This window comes from Anarhichas minor, unplaced genomic scaffold (genome assembly GCF_050575085.1).
Source record: "Anarhichas minor isolate MPS153535 unplaced genomic scaffold, ASM5057508v1 ptg000079l, whole genome shotgun sequence".
NCBI lineage: Eukaryota > Metazoa > Chordata > Actinopteri > Perciformes > Anarhichadidae > Anarhichas > Anarhichas minor.
Genome location: NW_027466525.1, coordinates 2,105,559 through 2,128,010, shown reverse-complemented (window position 1 = coordinate 2,128,010; position 22,452 = coordinate 2,105,559). Strand labels below are relative to the sequence as shown.

The 22,452-nt window shown below is 45.5% G+C and overlaps 1 protein-coding gene across 1 annotated transcript in view; it reads right to left on the bottom strand.

Moving 5' to 3' along the window:
• Positions 1-22,452, bottom strand: part of sema6cb (semaphorin 6Cb) — a 58,197-nt gene that overhangs the window by 33,512 nt on the left and 2,233 nt on the right. Inside the window, exons 2-13 of the mRNA XM_076081181.1 lie at positions 21,573-21,687; positions 20,790-20,847; positions 16,437-16,493; positions 15,922-16,023; positions 11,151-11,241; positions 10,224-10,346; positions 8,513-8,601; positions 8,089-8,306; positions 7,743-7,874; positions 7,325-7,480; positions 4,055-4,231; positions 3,007-3,144 (exon numbers count right to left, since the gene is read on the bottom strand). Coding sequence (XP_075937296.1) covers positions 3,007-3,144; positions 4,055-4,231; positions 7,325-7,480; positions 7,743-7,874; positions 8,089-8,306; positions 8,513-8,601; positions 10,224-10,346; positions 11,151-11,241; positions 15,922-16,023; positions 16,437-16,493; positions 20,790-20,847; positions 21,573-21,687 — 1,456 coding nt within the window. The remainder of the gene's footprint in view (positions 1-3,006; positions 3,145-4,054; positions 4,232-7,324; positions 7,481-7,742; positions 7,875-8,088; positions 8,307-8,512; positions 8,602-10,223; positions 10,347-11,150; positions 11,242-15,921; positions 16,024-16,436; positions 16,494-20,789; positions 20,848-21,572; positions 21,688-22,452) is intronic.

Genomic DNA, 22,452 nt, shown 5'->3' with positions numbered 1-22,452 from the left:
AAGAATCCTGACGATGCAGGGTGAGGGAGGAGAAACAAGCCGAGAGAGAGCGAGAGAAATGCAGAGGCAGAAATGGAGGCAGAACAGAGAGAGCGAGAGCGAGAGAGAGAAAATCTCATCTGGAGGGAGACGGATTCATTGGTGTGGTAAAGGAGGATATGGTGGCTGAAACCTGACCTCCTGGCCAGTGCTGATGAGGCTTTCGGGGGCCCCTAATCCCAGGATGAGGTGTGCTGTAGCTCCAGTCTCTAGAAAGGATTTGGGGATGTAGCCGGTCCGTAAGCTTAAGAAACACCGGCCCCATCAGTTCTATCCCCGTTCCGTCTTCTCCATCGTTCAACAAAAAAACACAGCGGCCACCATCGCTGGCTCACAGCCAATCAGCTGGATCCAATTTATGACAAAACATGTTGAGAGCTTCTCCAGGCCTTCGCAATGAGGGTTTAGCATGCTATGGGGGTATATGTATTCCCTGGTGGAGCTGAGGAGAAATCCTTCCTCTGGGTTGAGAAAAAGAGTGTTGGGGCGGGGGGGGGGGGGGGAATACATGGGGCCAACATTCCTCACAGCCCCGGAAATAGATCCCAAAGCTGGGGAGCAAGTACATTAAATGAGGCCAAAACGACGCCTGACAAAACAAAAGGCTGCAGACAAAGAGAGCGAGGAGGCTGTGCTGTGCTCTGCTCATAAACTTGTTCTGAAAGCGACGTCAGCCTCTTGACACCAGCACTTTCAAGGTTCTGTTTTTGTACCGTTTACGGAATTTACAGCAGACGGTGACCTGTGGCCGCTGTGTTCATGGGGCGATAAGTTGATGATGAAGTGAGAAACTTAGTTCCCCAAATCTGGGAAGGGATGAGTCGAACAAACACAAGACTTTCACCCAGGAGACCGCTGTTTGTGTCCCGTGTCAAACCCTGTGAACGCCGACTTGTTTCACCGTAGTTTTGTTACATAACTAACATACCTCACCAGCGGCAGTTATGGAACAAATGTAGCTATTTACGTAACAGACATACTTTTTTTGATCCCAAACCACAATCTTTTCCTTAATCTAACCAAGTGGTTTTGTTGCGTAAACGTAACGTTGGAAGTTTATTTTGAAAAGATTTTTGCCGCGTCCAAAACTGACGCTAGAGGGACACCAAGAGCTTCTTTGTTTGAAGAGTCGGGCGACTGACTAAGTTGGGAATGAGAATGTGCTGCATGTACACATGTGCATGAAGGACTTTTACCGGGAAGTATCGCTGCAACAGAAGGACGTGCAGCGACATACAGCGACGTGTCCTTGAATACCAAATACATCCATCAGAAATACGACTAAAACTGAAATGAACACAGAAAACATAATAATTATGATAATAACAAGTCCCTCTCAAACATTTGACTCTTTGTAAAATTCAGACACATTTGTGCTGAAAGGAAAAGTTCAGGCTGAAAATCAGGAAACAGCTAAACGATAGTTTCAAAATAAGACTGGGAGTGCATCTGATTAGTGAGCTGCTGCATGTATTAACAGGTTACACAATGCATGTGCATGTAAATGTGTTCTCTGATTTCCTGTTTAACCGGATTTGTGTCCATGCAACAATACTGAATAATATAAAACTACCCAAAGAACAGCTAATTTGTGCAGAAGGAACGTAGGAATTCTACAAGAATATTCCACTGCTTCCCAAATCTGTTAATTACAGAGTTCACCAGTAAGCATGCTCGCTGTAAATCAAAAACAACACTATTAGTCTCTCAGCTGCACACTAAAATGTAGCTGTATGAAAACACGGGATCACATGCACTCAAACATGAGGCTCAGGCAGGAATCGGATCAGAATCGGCTTATGAAAACATTCAACCCCCCGCTACTAACCACACGTGGTAGCTGCACCATATTTCCCCGCGGCTCAGTTTAATCTTACTCTCACTTACCTGCCAACACCACTAATAACATCAGAGTGCTTTTTTGGGGGGAAATTGAGCCCAACAAACTCCACGAACCAGGCAGATAATAGCGTAACATCTGCTATTTGGTGCAGGCTTTTGTCCAAAAAGCATCTAACAGCATCAGAAGTAGACGCATTTCTTAAACTTGGTGGCTGCAGAGGAAATTGATCCTCTTTCCTTGAGCTACCTGGCAGTGTTCGTGCTGTTTTCTTCCCGGCACACAGCGAGGAAACCCTGAATTCGTGCAGTGCTTCTGGGCCGCAGCACTCAGTGTGGTCTCAGTCTTCAGGCTGCCTTTGACACGTTCCAAAATCGGTGTTCTTTGTCACGTTGTCCCAAAAATATATTAAGTTTTGCTTCTTTTGTTCTCAGGTCCACTGAAGGTAAATCTATAGACACTCTTTATAGGACTCCAGCTCATCAATTTCCCCAGCTTTTATCCCCGTTTTAATCTTGCTTATGATTATTTCATTGTTGATACATTTTTCTTATTCTTGACTGCATTTGTTTGATCTATAAATTGTCAAAAACAGAGAAAATCTCCAGACACAAGTTCTAAAATCCTTGGAACGGATGCTTTTCTGGGTCCATGTAAGGTCGTGGAAATGTCCTCCAGCTCCTTCTCGGGGGATCCCGAGTCGTTCCCAGGCCAGATGGAGAGTATAATACCTCCAGTGTGTTCTGGGGTCCGCCTCGGGGTCTCCGGCTATCCAGGAGGCATTCGGATCAGATGCTAAGCCACCTCAAGTGACGTGAGTTGGCAGCGGCTCTACTTGCAGCTTCTCTAGAGGTGAGCCCAACCAGCCCTCCTACAGTCACAAGCCAAAGTTCGTAGCCCATCGACTTGTAAATTTAGAGCTTCACCTAAAGGCAAAGCTACCCTCTTCACCCAAGACCCTCTTCCCAAACCCAAGACTGAAACCACTCCCAACCTGCAGCGGGGAAATCCACTGTTTTCTGTCAAAGTTCATTTGCTTATCAAGTACGTGACTATTTCACTAATTGTTTCAGGGTTTCTGACCCTTTATGGCAGAGAGGTAGAGCTCTGCTCTACAGGTGACTCACTTCTTGCAGGTGCTGTAGTCGGAGCAGCGGCTCAGCGGCACGCGGATCACACAGCCGGAGAACGCCACGAACAACGCATGGTGGTCCCGATCCAACTCCAGACCCAGCACCCTCCTGTCCTCCCCCCGCACGTTACATCTAGGAGCAGAGAGGAACACCGACTGTCACGATCAGACATTTTACTTTCTTTCTTTTTTTTTGCAGGCGACTGGCGCAGTCTGGAAATTATACAGAGAGCCAACTGTGAATCAAACTCGATGCAGATAAGACTTTTCAAGCTGTGCAGTCTGAAAACAAAAGAAGAAGCACCCCCCCCTCTAGCTGTACAGGGTGATGCAAAGTGTTACAATAGACCAAAGAGTGGGTGGGCATCAAGGCAGAACAGAGAGAAAGATTCTGAGTAAAGGACAAAACTAGAGACGCACCAATGGCAACGTCTTTGGCCGATTCAGATTTTTTAAGAGTCAGACCTGCTGATTCCAACTGCAGCAAGGTTTCAGTCGTCCATAGTTGTTATTAGCATGAAACACACATTTCAAATGATAAGGAAATACAAACATGTATTTTTGTCCAACTAATAATCTTGGCATTAGTAGTTTTAATGATTTACGCTACTTAGAGCTAGTGTTAGGAAGTAAAAATGTGCTGCGTATTTATTCATGTTTCTCACCAAATGTTCTCAAATAAAATGTACAAAATGACATTACTGAGTAGAACTTGAACGCATCGTAATGCCTCCACAGCTTATTTCTGACTTACAGTAGTGACAAATAATGAGCTTTATGTCTTCTTCACTCACGCTGAAGAACTCACCATGTGTGTGTGTGTGTGTGTGTGTGTGTGTGTGTGTGTGGGATGTTACGGTCTGTGCCACTTCATGGTGACGTTAAACTAAACTAAATGTGACCGTCAAAAATACAGAAATATGAGCCTGATCGGTGCATCTCTAACAAACAAAAGAGAAAACAACGAGGGAGAACAAATTAAAGACAAACATGGAGGGCTTAAAGCCCAACCAACACCCACAAACACAAAAAGACAGACTGACTTGTTGGGGTTGTAGACGTCGATGTCCTCCAGGAGTTGGGTGCTGAAGGACGCGTTGGCTCCCTCGGTGCTGGCCAGGATCTTCAGCACGCGGCCGTTGTCCGAGCCCAGAAAAACCACGGTGTAGTTCTTATACGGCCCCGCCGACGTGTCCACCGCTATCTGGGTCAACTTGAATCTGTAGGAACCAAAAAAAGGAAAGAAATGAAATGAGACGATTGCAACTATCTGCGGTTAATTAGACGGGGGCTAACGATGCCAAATGTTCTGATTAGCATCTTAACGTTGTTGTTTTGTCAAAGTCAATTTCCCACGGTAAACACAACAAACAGTGGGCGACCGCTGAGCTCATTGTGTGAAGCGTCAGCGTGCGATCAATCACTTCATCTACCAACCCACTACTTCCCGTCCTCCATCGCCTACTTCCTTTAATCCCTTCATCGTATTGATTCACCGTCCACCATCTCTCCATCCTCCCACGGCCGTTTAATCCGTCCGTCCGTCCTGTTGTTGAGCCACGTGCCTCAGCACGCTGCGGTCTCTTCAGGCGACACACGTTTGTATTTATGAGTGAACTATCTGGAGCACCACCCTGCTTCATATTCACCCGGCTCCACACAGTCACACCTGGGAGCTGCCCGGTATCGCCTCCACAGGAGCAGCTGAGGATTAAGAGTCGCGCTGAAGGGCACCTTGAGTCCAGCGGTTGTTGACAGAGGGATGAGCTTCAACAAACTTCCTCCAATAAACCCAGATTTTTGCTCGGCATCACATCGCTTCTAGAATCTTCTATAAAAAAAAAAAAGGACACCAGCGGACCTCACTTCTCCCTCATTGCCTCCCAGATGGTCCCACCGAGGCTGGTGCACACACACACACACACACACACACACACACACACACACACACACACACACACACACACACACACACACACACACACACACACACACACACACGCACACACGCACACGCACACACACACACACACGCACACACACGCACACGCACACGCACACACACACACACACACGCACACACACACACACACACGACTGGCACTTCCCCTCAATGGCGTGTGTGATGTGCTTCTGGTTAGATTTCATTTATCTAGCTCCTCTCCGTGGGGAGCGGCGAGGCAGATGTGATGTTTCTGGCGCCAGATGTGAAGTGGCGCACGTTCTTCCCCCAGTGTGGAGCCCGTGCAGTGTCTGGCTAGCTGTCAGCCTGGCTCTGCTTCAGGAGGCGGGAAGGAGGCTCCTGTGTACAGTCTATGTGTGTGTGTGTGTGTGTGTGTGTGTGTGTGTCTGAGGCCGAGTCATGGATGCACTGGTGGAATCAGGGGCGGCGTCTGCAGCCTAAGAGCCCCCACGATCGGAATAAAAAAGTGCCCTCTTGGATGCCCCTATGACGGATAAAACATGCCCTACAGGATTCCCTTCCAGTACACAAAACATGATGGTGCCCTAAATGATGCCTTTAAATGGGGAAAACCTGATTAAGTGTCCTCTAAAGCTTTACTTGTACTCGCGCTTGACACCGTAGAGCGAGACGGCGAGCATGCAGGGAGGCGTGTCTGTGCTCTATGCGCTGCATTATTCTCCGAGTGTGAACAAACAAAGTGACCTGTGAAGAAGCAAGAAGACCACGAGTGAGACCCAGAGATATCCCCAAAGACTGTAGGTGTAACCGGCGAAAAGCTATCAATCAACCTCCATAATGACGAGGAGGGTTCGTAATTATCTGTAAACTCATATCTCATATTCATGGACTACGTTATTGCCTTCATTAAAACCCTGTTAAGAAACAAGACAAGTATTAAAAGCATTATAAATAAAGGTTGAATATCCTGTAAACCGTTTGATTTGGCTTCAAAATATTTACTCAAATGTAGACGTGTAAGACCTCCTGTTTCTAACGCATCTCAAAACAAATAGGCCTTCTCTGTGCGTCTCTGATGTGGAGCTGAGACCGAGCATCCAATACAATCCGATGAGTTTTAATGAGGGACGAGGTCGTGTGTTCCACCTGAGCTCACTCATCGATACCAATCACAGCCCCGAGTGAGGGAACACTGCTGCTACATTATGTCGCTGTGGAGAATAATACCTGCACGCTCACCGTTAAAGCTGGGATTATAACTGCAGCTCTGCACAGCCTCACCGATGGGCAGCTAACGGTTATGTTTTTTTATTGGATTTCATGACGATGTTCTCGAAGGAGCCGTCTGAACAGGAGCTCCCCATATATTTAGGAGACGTGACGTACAAGGTGCTTTACTGGTTGACATCTGTACCAACAGATTTACCATTATGAAGAATCACAGCTTTAAGGTATTAAAGCTGCAAAAGGTTGCAGGTTGAAGTGGATGTCACGATATCTTTCAATCATCAATGAATTGTTCAGATGATCAGCAGAAAATCTGCAAAATGAATCTTTCAGTAACATCGTCTGGTTCTCTGAAGTGAGGACTATCTTTGAACCGGAGACATCGTGACACCAACTTATGATCAACATATGATCTATTATAGCTCCTGTTAGGAACTTTTGATTGATTCTGATTAACAGCCTCGATGTAATACTGATGCCTTCATAAGAAACGAGACCATCAACTGGCTGTTTCTATGTAGTTATTCTTAATTCTTGTCATTGGTTCCACCAGGTCGGATTCAGACGAAATGATTGGAAGAAATACAATCCGTGAGCCCACCAGCTGTCGTCTGACAATGATTTAGGTATTTATTGATTATAAATTAGCTTTCACACTGGCTAACAGCAAAACAATCGAGTCGTACACGTCGTTTCTCAACTCAGAATGAGTCTTGCTTCCACATATGCTGTGAACAATGAATCAGCGCTCGGTCAGACCGACGGCCGATGGGACCAGAGATGCTGCTGCAGTAAAACCAGAGCTTCTCTAAAGAGACTCTGGTGCTCGGAGACACTCCCGCTTTAGTCCACAGGGACCTCGCAGTGGCTCTAATTAAGAAACTAATTGGTGGGCTAATTGATGGCCCTATATATTGAAAATGTGGGGAATGAGGGAATGATTAATTTAATTGTGCGTGTGTGTGTTCAGCATTCTTGCTTGATGTTCAAGCCGTTAATCAAAATCGTGACCGATTAATTTTCCTTTAAATGTTTCAGCTCCATAAAGAACGAGGGTAACTTTTAATAAACTCAGCTCATAGAACCTAATTGTGTTGCTGCTGGGAGGGACGTCCTCGTGGTAGACTCTTCCATACATTCTTTCTTTGAACTGATCCCTTACCTGCTGGTGGTCCGGGTGAAGTAGGGCCTGTCGTTGACCGAGGGGACGGACTCGTCCATGAGCGGGTAGGACTTGATGAAAGTCAGCGTGTCGTCGGGGAAGGTGGTGGACGACTTGTAGGCGGCCGCCGAGCCCTCTCCGGCGCAGCATCCCGGCCTGCAAGCAGCAAATACACACAAACAGAACATCAGGAAAGTTTCCACAGACACCAGATGTAAAAACACCGGCAGCTGTTGGGTTTAGGGGGACGAGAGGAAAGAACAGGTGTCGTGTGTCGCGGTTGTTTTCTGTTCGCAGATGAAGTGTGTGCAGAACAATAACAGCAGCAGCTGCAGGAACAAAAAAAAACCTCCATTGTGAAAGGCACAAAAACCTGTTCTTGAGAAGTGACAGTTTGTTATTTAAAATATATCCTTGCCTTGGTTTCGGGACCTGATCCTCGGGAACAGGTGTCCACGCTGTCTCGCTGTTCCGCTGCTCTTTGAATTTGCCACTGAAGGCCTTCTCTATGTCGTCCATGTAGAAGGCACAGACTGCTGAGCCCGTGATGCTGTCGAAGGGACCACAAAAGGACGGCGGCATTAGAGCGGGGGCGAGGAAAAGTGTCCAAGTCTGACACAACCTCGTCACGGACATGAAAATACAACTGTATTTATCCTGTTGTCCTGCCTACAGTCCTTGAACACATCATGTGTGACGAACGTTTCCATCAGAAAAAGAAACCGAAACTAAACTTAAAATTGAATCCCAACACGAATCCCAACCTGTTGGCCTGCGTGGTGAAGACGCCGAGCACGGCCGGCCGGTGGTTGATCTGCAGGACGTTCGTCAGCGACTGCAGGACGTCGAAGTAGAAGAAGGAGTCGCCCGGCACCGAGCAGTTGAGCCGGGCTTTGAGGAACGACGTCCAGTAGCGCTCCAGAACCCTCGGAGAACCGCCGTTGTCGTTCTTACAAACGCGTGCGACTCTGGAGAAAACCACCTGAGGCGACAGGAGGGGAAGGTCACGGACAGATGACAATCACGTTCACCGCAAACTCAGGCAGCAGAGCCAACATGTTGTATAATAAAACCCTTGTAAACATGCCGTCTGAGTAGCATTGCGATGTTGTTGGACTCAGAGACTGAAGTGCAGACACAACCAACCACAGGTCTGGCGGGTGTCTGGTCTGAAACGAGCTCGCTCACCTTGCCAAGAGTGGTGTACTCCACCGCGATCTCGCTGAAGAAGAAGTACACGTAGTTCCCGTACTCAATGGCGTGGAGGAAATGGGGCTCTGTTGGGAGACGAGAGAAGAAAAGAGTGTTTGACGTTTCCAGCGTGACGTGTGCTTTAAAAAAAGAAATGTGGATCAAATCTGAATACACCGACAGAAAGATAGGAAGCTCACAGTCACGAGGATAGCAGAGCTGGTTCTGGATCAGTGATGATAAAAACACTGAGATCAAGTCAGAAATAACTTGTTTTATAGAATCTGAACACAGTCCGTTTGGCTGGTCAGGATCACAGAGAACTGGATACTTTTGGTTGGTTTTCTATTTGGTCTGGTTCAGTTTTAACGGTTCACAAATGAAGCGGACAAAATCAAAGAATGTATTTGCTGAGGGGAGAACACGAAGGAGCGGGAAGCTTCTTCTTATTTGTCCGAAATTTGTCTTTGGGAAGTGTAATCCACACTAACCGAGCAACACGAAGAAGAACTACCAAACACGGTTGGAAAGTGTTCTGTTACCTGCATTTTGGATTTCGATTCCCGCAATCGGGTCGGAATCATGAGCTCACTGCAACCCAAATGCACTAGAGTTCACCTGGAATCAGACCCGGATCACCTCTCACAAGCGGTCTGGGACCAGTTGTTGTTTTGGTCCGCACCAGAACACAATTACTGCGTTCACAACTGTCCAAAGGAGCCGCACCAGAGTTGGGTTAAAAACGGACTGAATGTTGAGATGTGGAAAAGCGTCCGAAGGTATAAATACATAAAGAATCAATCGAGATCTGTCATCAGCTTTTGTGGGTTGAGAACAATTCTGAGAGTAATTAAAATGAGTTGAGAAACACAAGACATAACTTTTCAAACACTATAATAACAGGTGCATCATCTTATAATTGTGCAAATAATTTTTCAATCAAACACGCCGAACATCTGCTAGTTCCACTGCTGGAGGCTTACTGTTGTCTGCTGCAAGCAAAAGTCTCCACGTAGCTTCAGAAGACGGATAAAAGTCAATCTTAATGTCTTTCATTGAATAAATACAACAACTCTTCAGGGTTTGGACCCCTTTTCACAACACTCCACGCTCCTGAGTGAGGACAGCTGGGAAGGTCACTCCTGTGTGGTGATGATTGATTCATCAGGAAAACATAATTGGCCAATTAACGAGACTATTAAAGTGAAGGTAAATTACAGCCCTGCATAAAACCTTCACACCATAACGCGACGTGATGCAGTCAGATGGTGATCAGAGAACACAGAAACTAAGTCACTTATGATGTTAATGTTAATCACTTACATAATCTGGTGTCGGCGAGACATGACTTAACCCTGGGCTGCGGTCGAATGGTCTTTTTTTGTTGTGATGAGGAAGGTTCCTAACTGAGTTAAATAAGCAGGAAGTGTTTACGTGGCAGCCATGGTAGATACTAAGGAAAGGTTCTTCAACGCTTCCTGTCTTATCTCCTTCACCATAGGGAGCACTGGACCATCGTTTATGAATGGAAAGGAGATTATGTCGTCCCATTTAAAGCGACGCACCATCCGGCCTTCAGCAACATCCACCGTTGCTGTTTGATGGCACGCTATGGATAAATCTGGACAGGTGTCATTCTGTTTTGGATAGCAATGCTAGCTGGATGTGAACGTGCTAAACTATTCACTACAGCACGCTGGACGCTCACCTCGCAGCCACTTGGAGTCGTACTTGACGGTGCGCAGGACGGGGCTGCTTTCTCCCAGACTTCTGTAAATCACTGCGTCGCTCGCCAAGAAGTCCGTCATGGTGGCCGAGTAGAAATCGCCACCTGAGGGTGGGGTGGGGTGGGGGTGGGGGGGGGTTTTGAGATAGATTGTCAGGGATCACAGTTCCCTGGAATAAGCCACTTCTTTCAAGTGTCTATTTGGGTCACAGGAGACTTTTATTGCCCTTTTAAGAAGTGCTGAAGGAGAATGTTACACCTTTAATGACAACCCTGTGTGAACTCTGCATGAATGTCCGTGGAAACCTGGCAGGACTGAGTCCAGGACTGAGTCCAGGACTGAGTCCAGGACTGAGTGCAGGACTGAGTCCAGGACTGAGTGCAGGACTGAGTCCAGGACTGAGTGCAGGACTGAGTCCAGGACTGAGTGCAGGACTGAGTCCAGGACTGAGTGCAGGACTGAGTGCAGGACTGAGTGCAGGACTGAGACTTCAGTCTGGTGCAGTGACTGTCACCAGTGAGAATACCAGAAAACAGTTTAATACAAAACAATAAAAACTAGAATCATCGCCTCACGGCTGTTTGCCTCCCCCAACCAGTCAGGATGCAGTTAACAACATAATCAACATCCTTTTGTCCGTCAAAAAGATCATCACAATTGTGTGAAATTGTCATAATTAGCTTTTGTGAGCTCACAGTGAAACTTTGGACTCTTCAGCCAAATTTTAATTCCCTCCAGGTGTGAAGGATGACAGCCCGAAAACATCATAAAAAACCACTGTGAGAATACAAACAGTGAACTGTAAATATTACTGGAACTTTAAGGACTGATGACACAGGTCGGCAGCTGTGGGACTTGAACATGTGACATTTCGATTTACAGCCAGCGGGCCGCTCCGCCTTGCTCACCTGCGAACAGGCCCACGTTGGACTGGCGGGACTCGAAGGGGCACCGGGCCTGTCCCACCACCTCCTCCCCTTCCTGCTCCAGTGTGGACATCTAGGTCAGAGAGGACACAGCGACACATTAAATACCTTATGAAGCCTCACACGGAACTGTAAAACTGACCAAACCGGACATAAAAGATGAGACAACACGAAAACATCATCACTGTTTACACATGTAAGCAAGCAAAAGTCCTCAAAGCAGTGGGAACTGTGGCCGAATGCAAGAGGGACACGTTAAATTATTATGGGATTATGAAAAGGCAACACATGCGCCGTAAAGATTGGGTTTTATTTGATGCGCTGTATTCGGGTCGGGTCCATAAAAAAGAAAGAAGCGTGTGAAGTTGGAGGTTCCTGCTGTCTGGAGGCCAGAGGACGGTTTATCTCTCGGCCGCAGATATTTAGCTGCTGTTCTCCAACACGATGTTAACACGGTCGTAAAGCTCAGGTAGGACGGTGGGCGAAGCCCAGCCGAGTGAGTGTGTGTGTGTGTGTGTGTGTGTGTGTGTGTGTGTGTGGAGTTTGAGCGCATGGATTCAACAGCCTCTGTTGCAGCAAGGCGACTGACACAAACACACTCTAACAGCTCATTAACACACAGCTTGGTTCATACGATGCTGTGTCGCTGCGTCAGACGCGAGCAGCGTTCTCTATTGTTGTTCTGTGAAAGACCGAAAAACTTCACTTGAAACCTGAAACACAAAGGTCACGTGGACACAATAACGGGAACACTTATACAACCCGATCAGGGCGAGGAACTCTCTTTCACTTAATCACATCAAATAAGGATCATCAGTTGAGTTAGTCTTGGTTGGTGCATCATTCTGCTTGATTCCGCATTTCTTAGTGTCTTTTTAATCGTATCGATTGTTTTTATGTTTCATCAGTTCAACTTTGACCTTAGTTTGTCTTGCTTTGCTGCTTTGTCTGTCAAAGCACTTTGTAAACTCTGCTTTTAAAAGGTGCTGTATTAATAAAGTTAATATTATTAGTATTAGATGTCACAGTAAAGACAACATTAGCTTCACATATGGGCAGAGAGCTTGATTAATAACTGATGCCTCGTGTATCAAATACTCCATCTGACACACGAGGCACAAATCCGTTTTTGTAAATGTCAGCGCGGACGACGTTTCCTTTGCTTTCATCACCCCCTCGGTCGGTAGGTAGGTAGTAGTTAACGGCTGCTCTGTGTTCATGTGACAACACAATTATCCAGAGAAGAAGAAAACAGGAGATCCAGAACTTCACCACAGAACTTTGCTGCGTGAACTCTGCACAAATGCCCCGAGACATGTGCTCAAACACGCTCCGGCTTCTCAAAGGGTTCCGTGTTTACACCTCCGAACCTGACGCAATCCAACACAACAGCTCTGCCCTACATATCGCTCCTGCCAAGTGTTCACTTATTGTTCAGACAGAGGCTCGGCTTTGTGTCGCTGCTGCGGTGGATTGTGGTTCTCGGGCCGTTCTGGTCCAAAAGGCTAAAAGTGTTTTTAATGCGATTTACAGTTTGGCTTTAACAACAGGAAGCAGACACGCGAGGAGGAGCGAGAAACAACATGTGGCCGAGAGAAGTTGTGCCTTCTAATGGACATGTTTTGATCAGAGGGACACATCTAAACACCTAATATGAATGATTTTGTCGTGGCAGTCAGGCTTTATAATTGGTCCGGCTGTTTTCTTATAAGATTATATATTTTATTCATTTAATTAGTTTAAGGACTGTGGTATTCCTCCAAAATAAACTCCAGCAATGTGACTTTGAACCCTGGAGAATAAAATCAAGAAAAACATATTCAAGTGAAATATCATCGTTGGTAGAAAGAGAAATAAACGTTGGTTACGAGCATCACTTGCTCTCCAATCAGTAATCAGAGTCGCGCTCTTCAAAATTAAATGAAATCCTGTTTTGAATGTGATTATTGACCCGCGGTATTGACCGGACCTCTCGCCCGCAGACTGACATGGTTTGAAGTGAAACGGCAGACCTCAGGAGTCAGAGAGAACTGAAGGCTTCGACAATCGTTACCCCGGCGGGCAGATGAGGACGGACGTGGATTTGACGCTTCAGAGGTTTTGTTGCACGTCGGCCGCGCGTTGAAGACTCTGTCGTCCACACGAGAGGCTGTCTCGGCTGTCTGCTCGGTGAGGCCGTGCGTTCATGGAAGGGCGTTCGTGTCTTTGACCAAACACACAGGCCTCTCGCTCAATCCCCTCTCGTCCTCCGCAGAGTCCCAGAGGCAGATTCCTTGATATGATTTACACTCCCCCCCCCACCACCCTCCCCCAGCCTGGATAGTCATCTCTGGCACTTTTTTTGTTTTTCCCAGACCAGGGGAAAAAGACGAGGGGGGGGGCACAAGGAAAGAATCTGTGTTGTGTGTAAATCAGCCTCTCTGCAGCAGAGTGATGATGATGATGGTTAGATGTAAGTCGGTGTGCCGTTCTTTAAACACATCCATCTTCCTCCTGAGCATTACGCTTTGGACGGACTAGCTGAGCGATGACACTGTGCAGGTCTTCTATGACACCCGAGACCTCATGGATCCCTGAAGAAGTCTTTCCAGATACCGTCGGTCTCTTCAGATGTTGTATTTAGTTCAGAAGCTCCCGGACTAGACTGGGACAATGAGTCAATGTGATCAACTGACCACTCGCTTAATCCCCACCCCCCAAACCGTGATCGTCCAATCATAGCATAGCAGCCATAACTAGAAAAAAAGCGGTTCTGGTCTCTACGGATAATATCCCCGTTCATGACTGTACGTGATTTGATTCTTTGTAACTTAACCGTTTAAATGATATCAAGGCTCAAAGTTAGTCGTGATTAGGGGCGTGGCCTCTTTGAGTGACAGCTGGATGCCTCTGCTCGCTGTCTGCTTGGGGGAAACACTGTTATTTATTCATTGTTGTTTTAATTTGTTTTTTAAATGCCATTCCATTTCTTTTCATTAATTTAGTTTGTTCTTAAATTATATTATCTCTTTATTCATTTTTCATCTTTTAGACAGTTAATTGCTTCCATTTGTATTCAATGCCCTTTAAACATAATTGTGCTGTTGATGTTGTTGTTGTTGTTGCTGCTATTGTGGAACACTTTCTATTATAGCTGCTTTGTCAAGGACAAAACCAAAGACTCACATCTGATTCAGAGATTTGACCCTGGGTTGAGTGGCAACAATACAAAATGACTCAACAGCTGCAACGCTCGTGTGAATCCTTTTCTTCACCGCGTAAACCTTGAAATGACTCCTTGATAGGAACCACCCAGTCAGTTCTCAGGTCAGCGCACTGGACAAAAAGTGAAATGTAAAGTCTCCCCTCTGGACTTCTAACAGCGCGTCTCCCCCACACCGGTAGATTTACAGTCGCTGCTGTGGGACTCGTGCCCCCTCCTCCTCTAATGGCCCGCTGTGAATCACAGTCCGAACCCGTGATGTCACGTCGGCTTCTTTTCCTCCACGGACCTCGAACTGTAAGCTCGACTTTTGCATCGTCCTCAAAACAAATGTTTCTGAAGTATGTTTTCACTTGTTATTCGTCGTTGCAGTCTGCTGCCTCAGGTTAGTCTCTTGACCCTCCTCACTTCCTCCCTCTCATTTCATCTCCTCCCTCTGCTTTGTCGGTTGCATTATTGCCTTCATCAGCACATCTTGTGTTCTGTCAACAGATTGCTCTCTCGTCTTGTTGAGCAAACAAATTATTCCGCCAACAGAAAGCGTTTGAAGTCACCCGGCTATGTAAAAAACCCAAATGTACCAACATCCACAGTGAACAGCGCGAGCTGCTCAGGGTCTCAGTCTGACATGATTGCTCCCCTTTTTATATGCGTTTAGTCATTTTCCAGTTATTCCCACACACACACGCGGCTGCAGTTTGACCCGTCAGCTGTGCGTTGCGTCACCGTTGAAAACACATATTGAAGCGCTGGCTGTTCTTCTCTCACAGCCGACAAAACGCTGCCTTCAGCCTGGTGTGACCAGTGTTTGTGAACGTGTGATTTCATATTAAATGTCCTTTTCCAAAGCCGTGTTTACGAGTTGCTATCTTTGTCCGGGCTCTGAAAGCCTTTCACAGACGTACTCAATCTGAAGAGTGTTGTGCGATGAACAGAACATTACTGCAGCGCAGGAAGAATGTTCTGTAATGCAGCTTCTTATCATGTTCATGTTTTTGACCTTATTTCTCCTTTAGGCGAGACACGACAGGCAGAAATATTGTTTTTCATGCACTGGCCAGTTCTTTATATAAATAAATACTATTTTAAAGTGATCATATTATGCTATAATCTTTTGCAAACTTTTTTATTTAACTGTAAAATATTTAACCTTTTTACTAACCAACTTTAAGGGCATCCTCACCAAAAAAAATGTATAAAAAAACAAATAATATTTATGATATATATATTTATTTTCACAATTATTACAATTTGGACTTAATATTTCATAATCATGCATGTGTCCCAGTCTGAATGTGCAACACTGTGACTTCAGTTTGCACTAATACATAAAACATCTGCTCCGTGTGAACCTCGCTCATCCGTGTTTATGTGCGTTTATGACCCGACATCCCAGATAATGAACCTGTCACAATAAACTGTCTTGGCGCTAATGTGACACGAGTTTAGTTTGTGGTTTCCGTGAGTAACAGTACAACCAGAGGCTGCACCCAAGGACAGGACAACACACATCTCATAACAGCTGTCCTGTAATACGATCTGCTATCTTACCTTATAATTACGGCAGGTGGGGTTGAAGGCGTTGGTGCCGCAGGCGAAGAGCGTCTCGTCGTTACGCGGCACCAGCACTTTGATGTAGTTGTAACATTCGTCCTGTCGGGTGAAAGAAAACAGATTGATGTTACTGTGCATCAGGAAGCAGGTCCTCGTTGGCTACTGGCACGCCAACGACAGAACCAAAGCAGGACTTGCAGCAGGTGGATGTGCATTCCACTGGCTGACACGCACATACAGCCTCTCTGTTTTACAGTCATTATCGTAATCCCCAGGCTGATTTTTGTGGTTTATAATGCAGCTCTGGGGAGGGGAAACGCTACGCCAAAAACGCCCCAGTCTGTCGCCTCCTGATGGATGCGCACACCGATTCTGATAAGCACCTGCACACCGTTGCTTATTGCAAATCTTCTCTGTGCAGGAAGCGAAGGACTGAGAAAATAAAAGCAAAACAAAAAAAGAAAAAGATGTGGATGAGGAAGATGTGTATGTGTCTGGGAGATAATACTCACGCTGTTTTTCCCTCTCACGGTGCACTTCTCCACATCCTTCGTCTTCCAAGTCAGCTTCTGAAAAAATGAACAAGACAGCCAACTGTCAAGCTCAAAGACAAGCTGTTTCTCACCATCCCGGTTGCTCCCGATCGTTCAAGTGCTATTACGAGACAGCTGTGATGAAAATCTCATTAACTTCAATAAACTGTCGTGGAAAAACACAACAACAAACAAACGGATAAATATGAGGGATGCCTGCACAGCTCGTCAGTGGGAAGCTAAACATTGTGGTTCGAAAGTGATAAAATATTAAATTGAAAAAAAATCACTCTGCAAAAATATATCTGGATCTGTGAGAACAGAACACAAACACTGGGAATCAAAGGATGTTTGCATCGCCTCACAGTCTATATGAGGAGCAGTCAATTAGCCCTAATTAACCCGATGGACAGAAGCTCTGCCCGCGGTACACACACACACACACACACACACACACACACACACACACACACACACACACACACACACACACACACACACACACACACACACACACACACACACACACACACACACACACACACACACACACACACACACACACACACACACACACACAATGTATCAGCGCTGGTCATCCAGTGGGCCGCTATGGAAAAAAGATCCATCGACTTGTTTAAGAGGCTCTGACTACTTCAATGTGCTCCGTTCAATTGTCGGGTGATTTACAGACCAGGATTTTCTCAGAGCTCATAAATACCCCGGAGGAGGCTGGCTGTTGGGTAACATCCTGCTTCAGTTCCACATCATTCTTTTGCCAACAGCTCCCGACAGCGTTTGAGCAGACAGGAAGCTTGACGTCTGACTCAAGTGATGGAGCAACACCTGGGCATTATGGGCCGGCAGCGCGACGGGGGATCTTTTAGTCTGCAGTCGGAGCTTAAAGGAACTCCTCGGATATTTAAGACGAGTTTCTAATGCCAATTAAGCCTTTGATAAGTCCCGCCCCCCACTGCTGCTCCATCAGAGCTACCATGGAGCCCACACTGTCACTAACTGCACTCCTTGGAGGAATATTATCAAAAACAAGTTTAAAAGACAAAGATAGAAGCTAAAGATCACAGTGTTAAAGTGAACCACCACATAGCCTGTAGATAGAGATAGAAGACGATGAAACAACACTGTTACAATCATTAAAAAGCAAGAGCAGCATACCTTCAGTAGCTAGCGTAGCATAGAAGTGCTAACGCTAGTTAATGTTGTGCTAACGTACTCTGCTAACGTTAGCTCCACAGATTGTTACGTAGAAACGTAACGTTTTAGAACTACTGTATATATAGTATAGTATAATAATAATAGGCGACTAACCTTAGACTTGAATACATGTGCATATTTTTTATTACTTTCTTGACATTGAGTCTGGAGGAGATATTTGCACATTGTTTAAATGTAGTGTATGTTACAGTATCTCCTTGTGTTTCCACCAAATGAAAGAGAAAAACAGCAGCATGAATCAAGGATAAGTACAAGTCCTGTGCTTGAGATGCTGAAAAGTACAAACTGGAGAAACTTTGACATTTAATTCTCTTTTTGGGGGGGGGCTGTTTAGGTCTTAAATTGGTCTCGAGGTGTTCTCAACTACAACCTGGCAACAAGCCACCCTGTGGTAAAATACATTTTGATGCCTTATTGGAGCCGAGGGGTCACTCCTCTTGGACCATACGCTCCTAAAAAACAATTTGTCCCACAGGCCCCTCGTTCTCCTGTTCTCAGAGCTGGTTTTCCATTTAATCGGAAAGCTTTCAGTGCAGCAGGTCACAAACCACTTAGAACAGGTGAACGCAATCTAACTTACACGGGAAAACACGCATCCTAATTGAGGAGGGTTTCCTTTTTTACACCTTCAAACCAATTTTATTTCCTCTACATACACTATGACGAATGCATTAAAGGATAAGGCATATTATTCTCTATTTACTAATAACAATACCATTGGAATAGCTAAATGTGTGAGCAATCGTTTCTGTCGCATCCAGAGCCTGTTGGCTCTTTCTGCAGACATGGAAAAAGTCTAAAACATATAGTTTTATTACTTCCAAAGGCTCCGTAATTCACTAAAGTGGAAGGAGTCTCTGTCCTTCTGTCTTTCTATTTTCTCGACAGCCGTTCATCCGCTCGGCTTCACACTCAGCGGGCACATTGCTCAGTATCCAAGGAAGCGCGGCGTCGAGCGTGAAGTTGTTTGGATGAGCAGTTCTTCAGAAAAGCTGCAGACAGCGATACCGAACGGCAAGCAGTCAGCCCGTTCTGAACGTGCACGTTTTGAACGGACGCGGTGCTAGTTTCCGTGTTCTACAGCCGTGTTCTGTAGATTTTAGTTAACATTATTCAAACATAAGTAAAAAGTGCATTTGTTGGAGACTGTTTTTATACACATCGACTACAATGGCCGTGATCATGGAAATAAAGGAACATGTCCACCAGGGCAAAAGGGGCAATACTTGTTGGGATCAAGTCCTTGTTGGTTTTGTTCTTCTCAAGAGACTTGTTAACAATAAAACATAAACTATTGCCAGCCTTATCCTTTAAGGGGAGTTGCCTTTGGCTTTAGATGGTGTTGCATATCTTTTGTCTGCTTTTTTGCTAAAACAACAACAGAATCAATAAGCTGAGCCAGAATAGAGGAATAACTGACTAATGATAACATTGTCGAGCAGTACTCGTCTCCCTGTGGTCTCAGCGCTCTGTCCTCAGGCCCATGCACGGATCGTCTCCGACGCCACTTTGTGAAGATCTGACGCGATTCAGTGCGAGTCAGCATTATGGTAATAGGCCCTGCCTTGTCCACGCTCCATTTGGTTTACTAATAATTACTTATGGCTACCCAAGACCGGGGGGATCAGTGAGGGGGAGAATGTGAAAAGAGCTGGTTTAAAAAAAGAGTGAAGGAATGGATCTGTGACGTGAGTCCGTCTCAGGAATGGGAGAGTAAGAAGCAGAATAACGGTACAGTCTTCAATAAACATCCTCACGTCCCTGCTATCACACCGGAGGCGGCAGAGGTTTGGGTAAATGGATAAAAAAATGCATCATGCAAATATAAAAACATTCAATATCTAAGTTATCATATAACATAACTGAAAAAAAGATAAACTGCTCTAAAATTGACCCAAATCAATAGTTTGGATCTCCCTGACATGGAGCGGTGGCCTTTTCAGAATGAATATCCGTGTTCAGCACTAATCTAAATACAACCAAACATATGGCCGGGGCCTCGGAGGGCTTTTATTTAAGCGCAATCATGTTTGACAAATGAGATTCAGATAGGAAGGAGCGTGGCACTTCAAAAAGCCACAAGAGCCGCGCTCCACTTGTATTGGATATATGTCTGAAGAGAGATTGCTTAATACTTGAATGAAAAGGCAGGCAAGGGCAGAAAGGACAATAATGAGGTACAAACATTACAAGAGATTCCTGTAACACACACACACACACACACACACACACACACACACACACACACACACACACACACACACACACACACACACACACACACACACACACACACACACACACACACACACACACACACACACACACACACACACACACACACACACACACACACACACACACACACACACACACACACACACACACACACACACACACACACACACACACACACACGACTAGTCTGCAGAGAGCCCTGCCGTGCATCAAGTCCTTCTTTGGAGCAGGATGAGGTCGATACATAAATATAAAGAAATATCACGTTCAGTCATATCGGACACTAAATGACCACAAAAACCTTGAAACTATTTTGACATTTAACAAATAAAGCTGGGTGATTCTCTACCGGTAAGTCAAGATCACGAGGTATAAAACACTCCAGAGCAAACTGTTTGCACGGAGCGATTGCATACAAAGTCAATACAAAGACGCAAAGAGACATGAATTCAGACTTTTTACAAATGGGCATCACGGTGTAGTTATTTTGGCTGTTATCTGTTTATTGCAATGAAACAGGACAGACACTGTGTTTATTGTGTTGTCACCGCTGCAGTAAACCAGCCAACACGTGGCTTGCTAGATACAGTGTACACGGCTCGCACCACATAATGATGTTATCAACAAAGACACATTCACGTTTGGCTTCCCAAAGTATGTGGGACTTCCACAACTCGTACAAAGCAGTAACAGTGGTTATTTCAGCCGTGGTTGATGAAGCTGTTGGTGTCTACACATTACACATTAAATATTGCTCAGTTAATACATAGACATCGACTCAAACACACGTCATAGGTTATATGTTGGACCCATATATCAAACAATGACTCAGAGGTGACTGTGGACAGAGTCTCCTACCTGCTGTGGGATTATCTGCTCAGACGAAGTGGCAAGATTGATGGCAAACACATGGTCCCTGAAAGAGATAGAGAGTCAAGAAACCATCAGTGAGGTCGTCTCCACACTCTTTTTGTCAGCCTCGACGCGCTCTGAATGCAAAAGCTCCAAAAGCCTCCGATCCCACCATTGCACCAAAACTTGGACTGATTGAAAGCTGACCAGCAACAGAGGGCGGAAGGTAAAGTTTGTTGGCTTTTCTACAAAGTCTTCCAACGCCAAAACCTTTCCCCAACTGTCGACACAACCCGTATGAATCACTCGTGAAGTGAGGCATGCACTTTGTTGTTTGCAGCTGTGGAAAATATCAAGTCCACTTAGGTACATTAGCAATCTCTCTACCTTTTCAGACGGCGTTCTTGGCAGTGAGCGCGCTGCAGTTTGAGACCGAGCCAACAACTGTAGAGGAATTTATTTTGCACAACGAAAAAATAGGCGGAGGAGGTGCAACAACAACCTCGTACTTTTTATATAATTAACCCTACGGCATCTTGATCGAGAGGGGAGCAACGTGCAATTAGGCTGAGAGGTTTGCGGGGGGAAAACTTCGGACATTCAGCCAAAACTGCAAACAATGAAAGGTTTGGTGAGGAGGCGCTGCCTGGGATAAGTTTGGGTATTTTCAAGTCAACAGAAAAAAAGCAGAAAAATCCTGTTGAGCCTTTTTCCGAGTAAACAACGTAAACGAAGCTACATGAGCTCATTTGTAATGTCACAACGAGCAGGTGAGTGGGGGCGACTGACCGGGCAGCGATGTAGAGCATGCGGTTGATCCTCAGCATCCGCTGGAAGTCCAGGCCCAGGCGGACGGTGTCGTTGTCCGACAGGAGTCCCTGGAAGCTGGGATAGAGGTAGGAGGCTGCGTGGGGGAAGAGAAGGAGAGAAAACAGGAGCGTTTAAATAACGCGAATAACAAAAGACACCAGACACGTTTTTTTCAATACTGGGAATTAATATCAACATAAATACATTAATATTAACTGTTAATATAACTGTAATTGTTCACCATGCAGGCCTGCTTTATTAAACATGCAATTCATTCTTAATCGTCATAAATTAGTGCTTTTACAAACAGCTGTTGTTATTTTCATACTCATAAAGAGACAGAAGGACAAGAAGGCTCAACATTTATCCATAACTAATCTGCAGCTTAGCAATAAAAAACATGACACCTTCACAGTGTAAGAAACACTAAACCAAGGTTGCAGTTTGGCAAAATGTGCCGAAAAATACAGAGCATGCACTGTATGCTAATGTAAACTCGTGCAGGTGGATGAGCAGCGGAATAAATAGAATCCAAAGTTGCAAATTAGCTGGTCGTGTCACAGGAGTCGAGTCTGATTTGAATAAACGGCTCCTGGTGAGGAGTCTCGACCGTCTGTGAGGACGAGGAGACCAATCAAAACCATCTGAACGGAAAATGTGTCCGTCTGGTGAACCCGCATTCATACAGCTCTCATCTGTCTCTGAGGTCATCGAACTCTGACTCTGTGTTGTCATGCGATACAATGGAAAAAAGACATAAAGACTGGGATAGGATGAAGTGAGGCAAAGAGAAAGAGAAGGACGTACAGTGAACTCTACGGTCACTACGGCTGCTTTCCATTTCTCCTTCTTTCTCTTC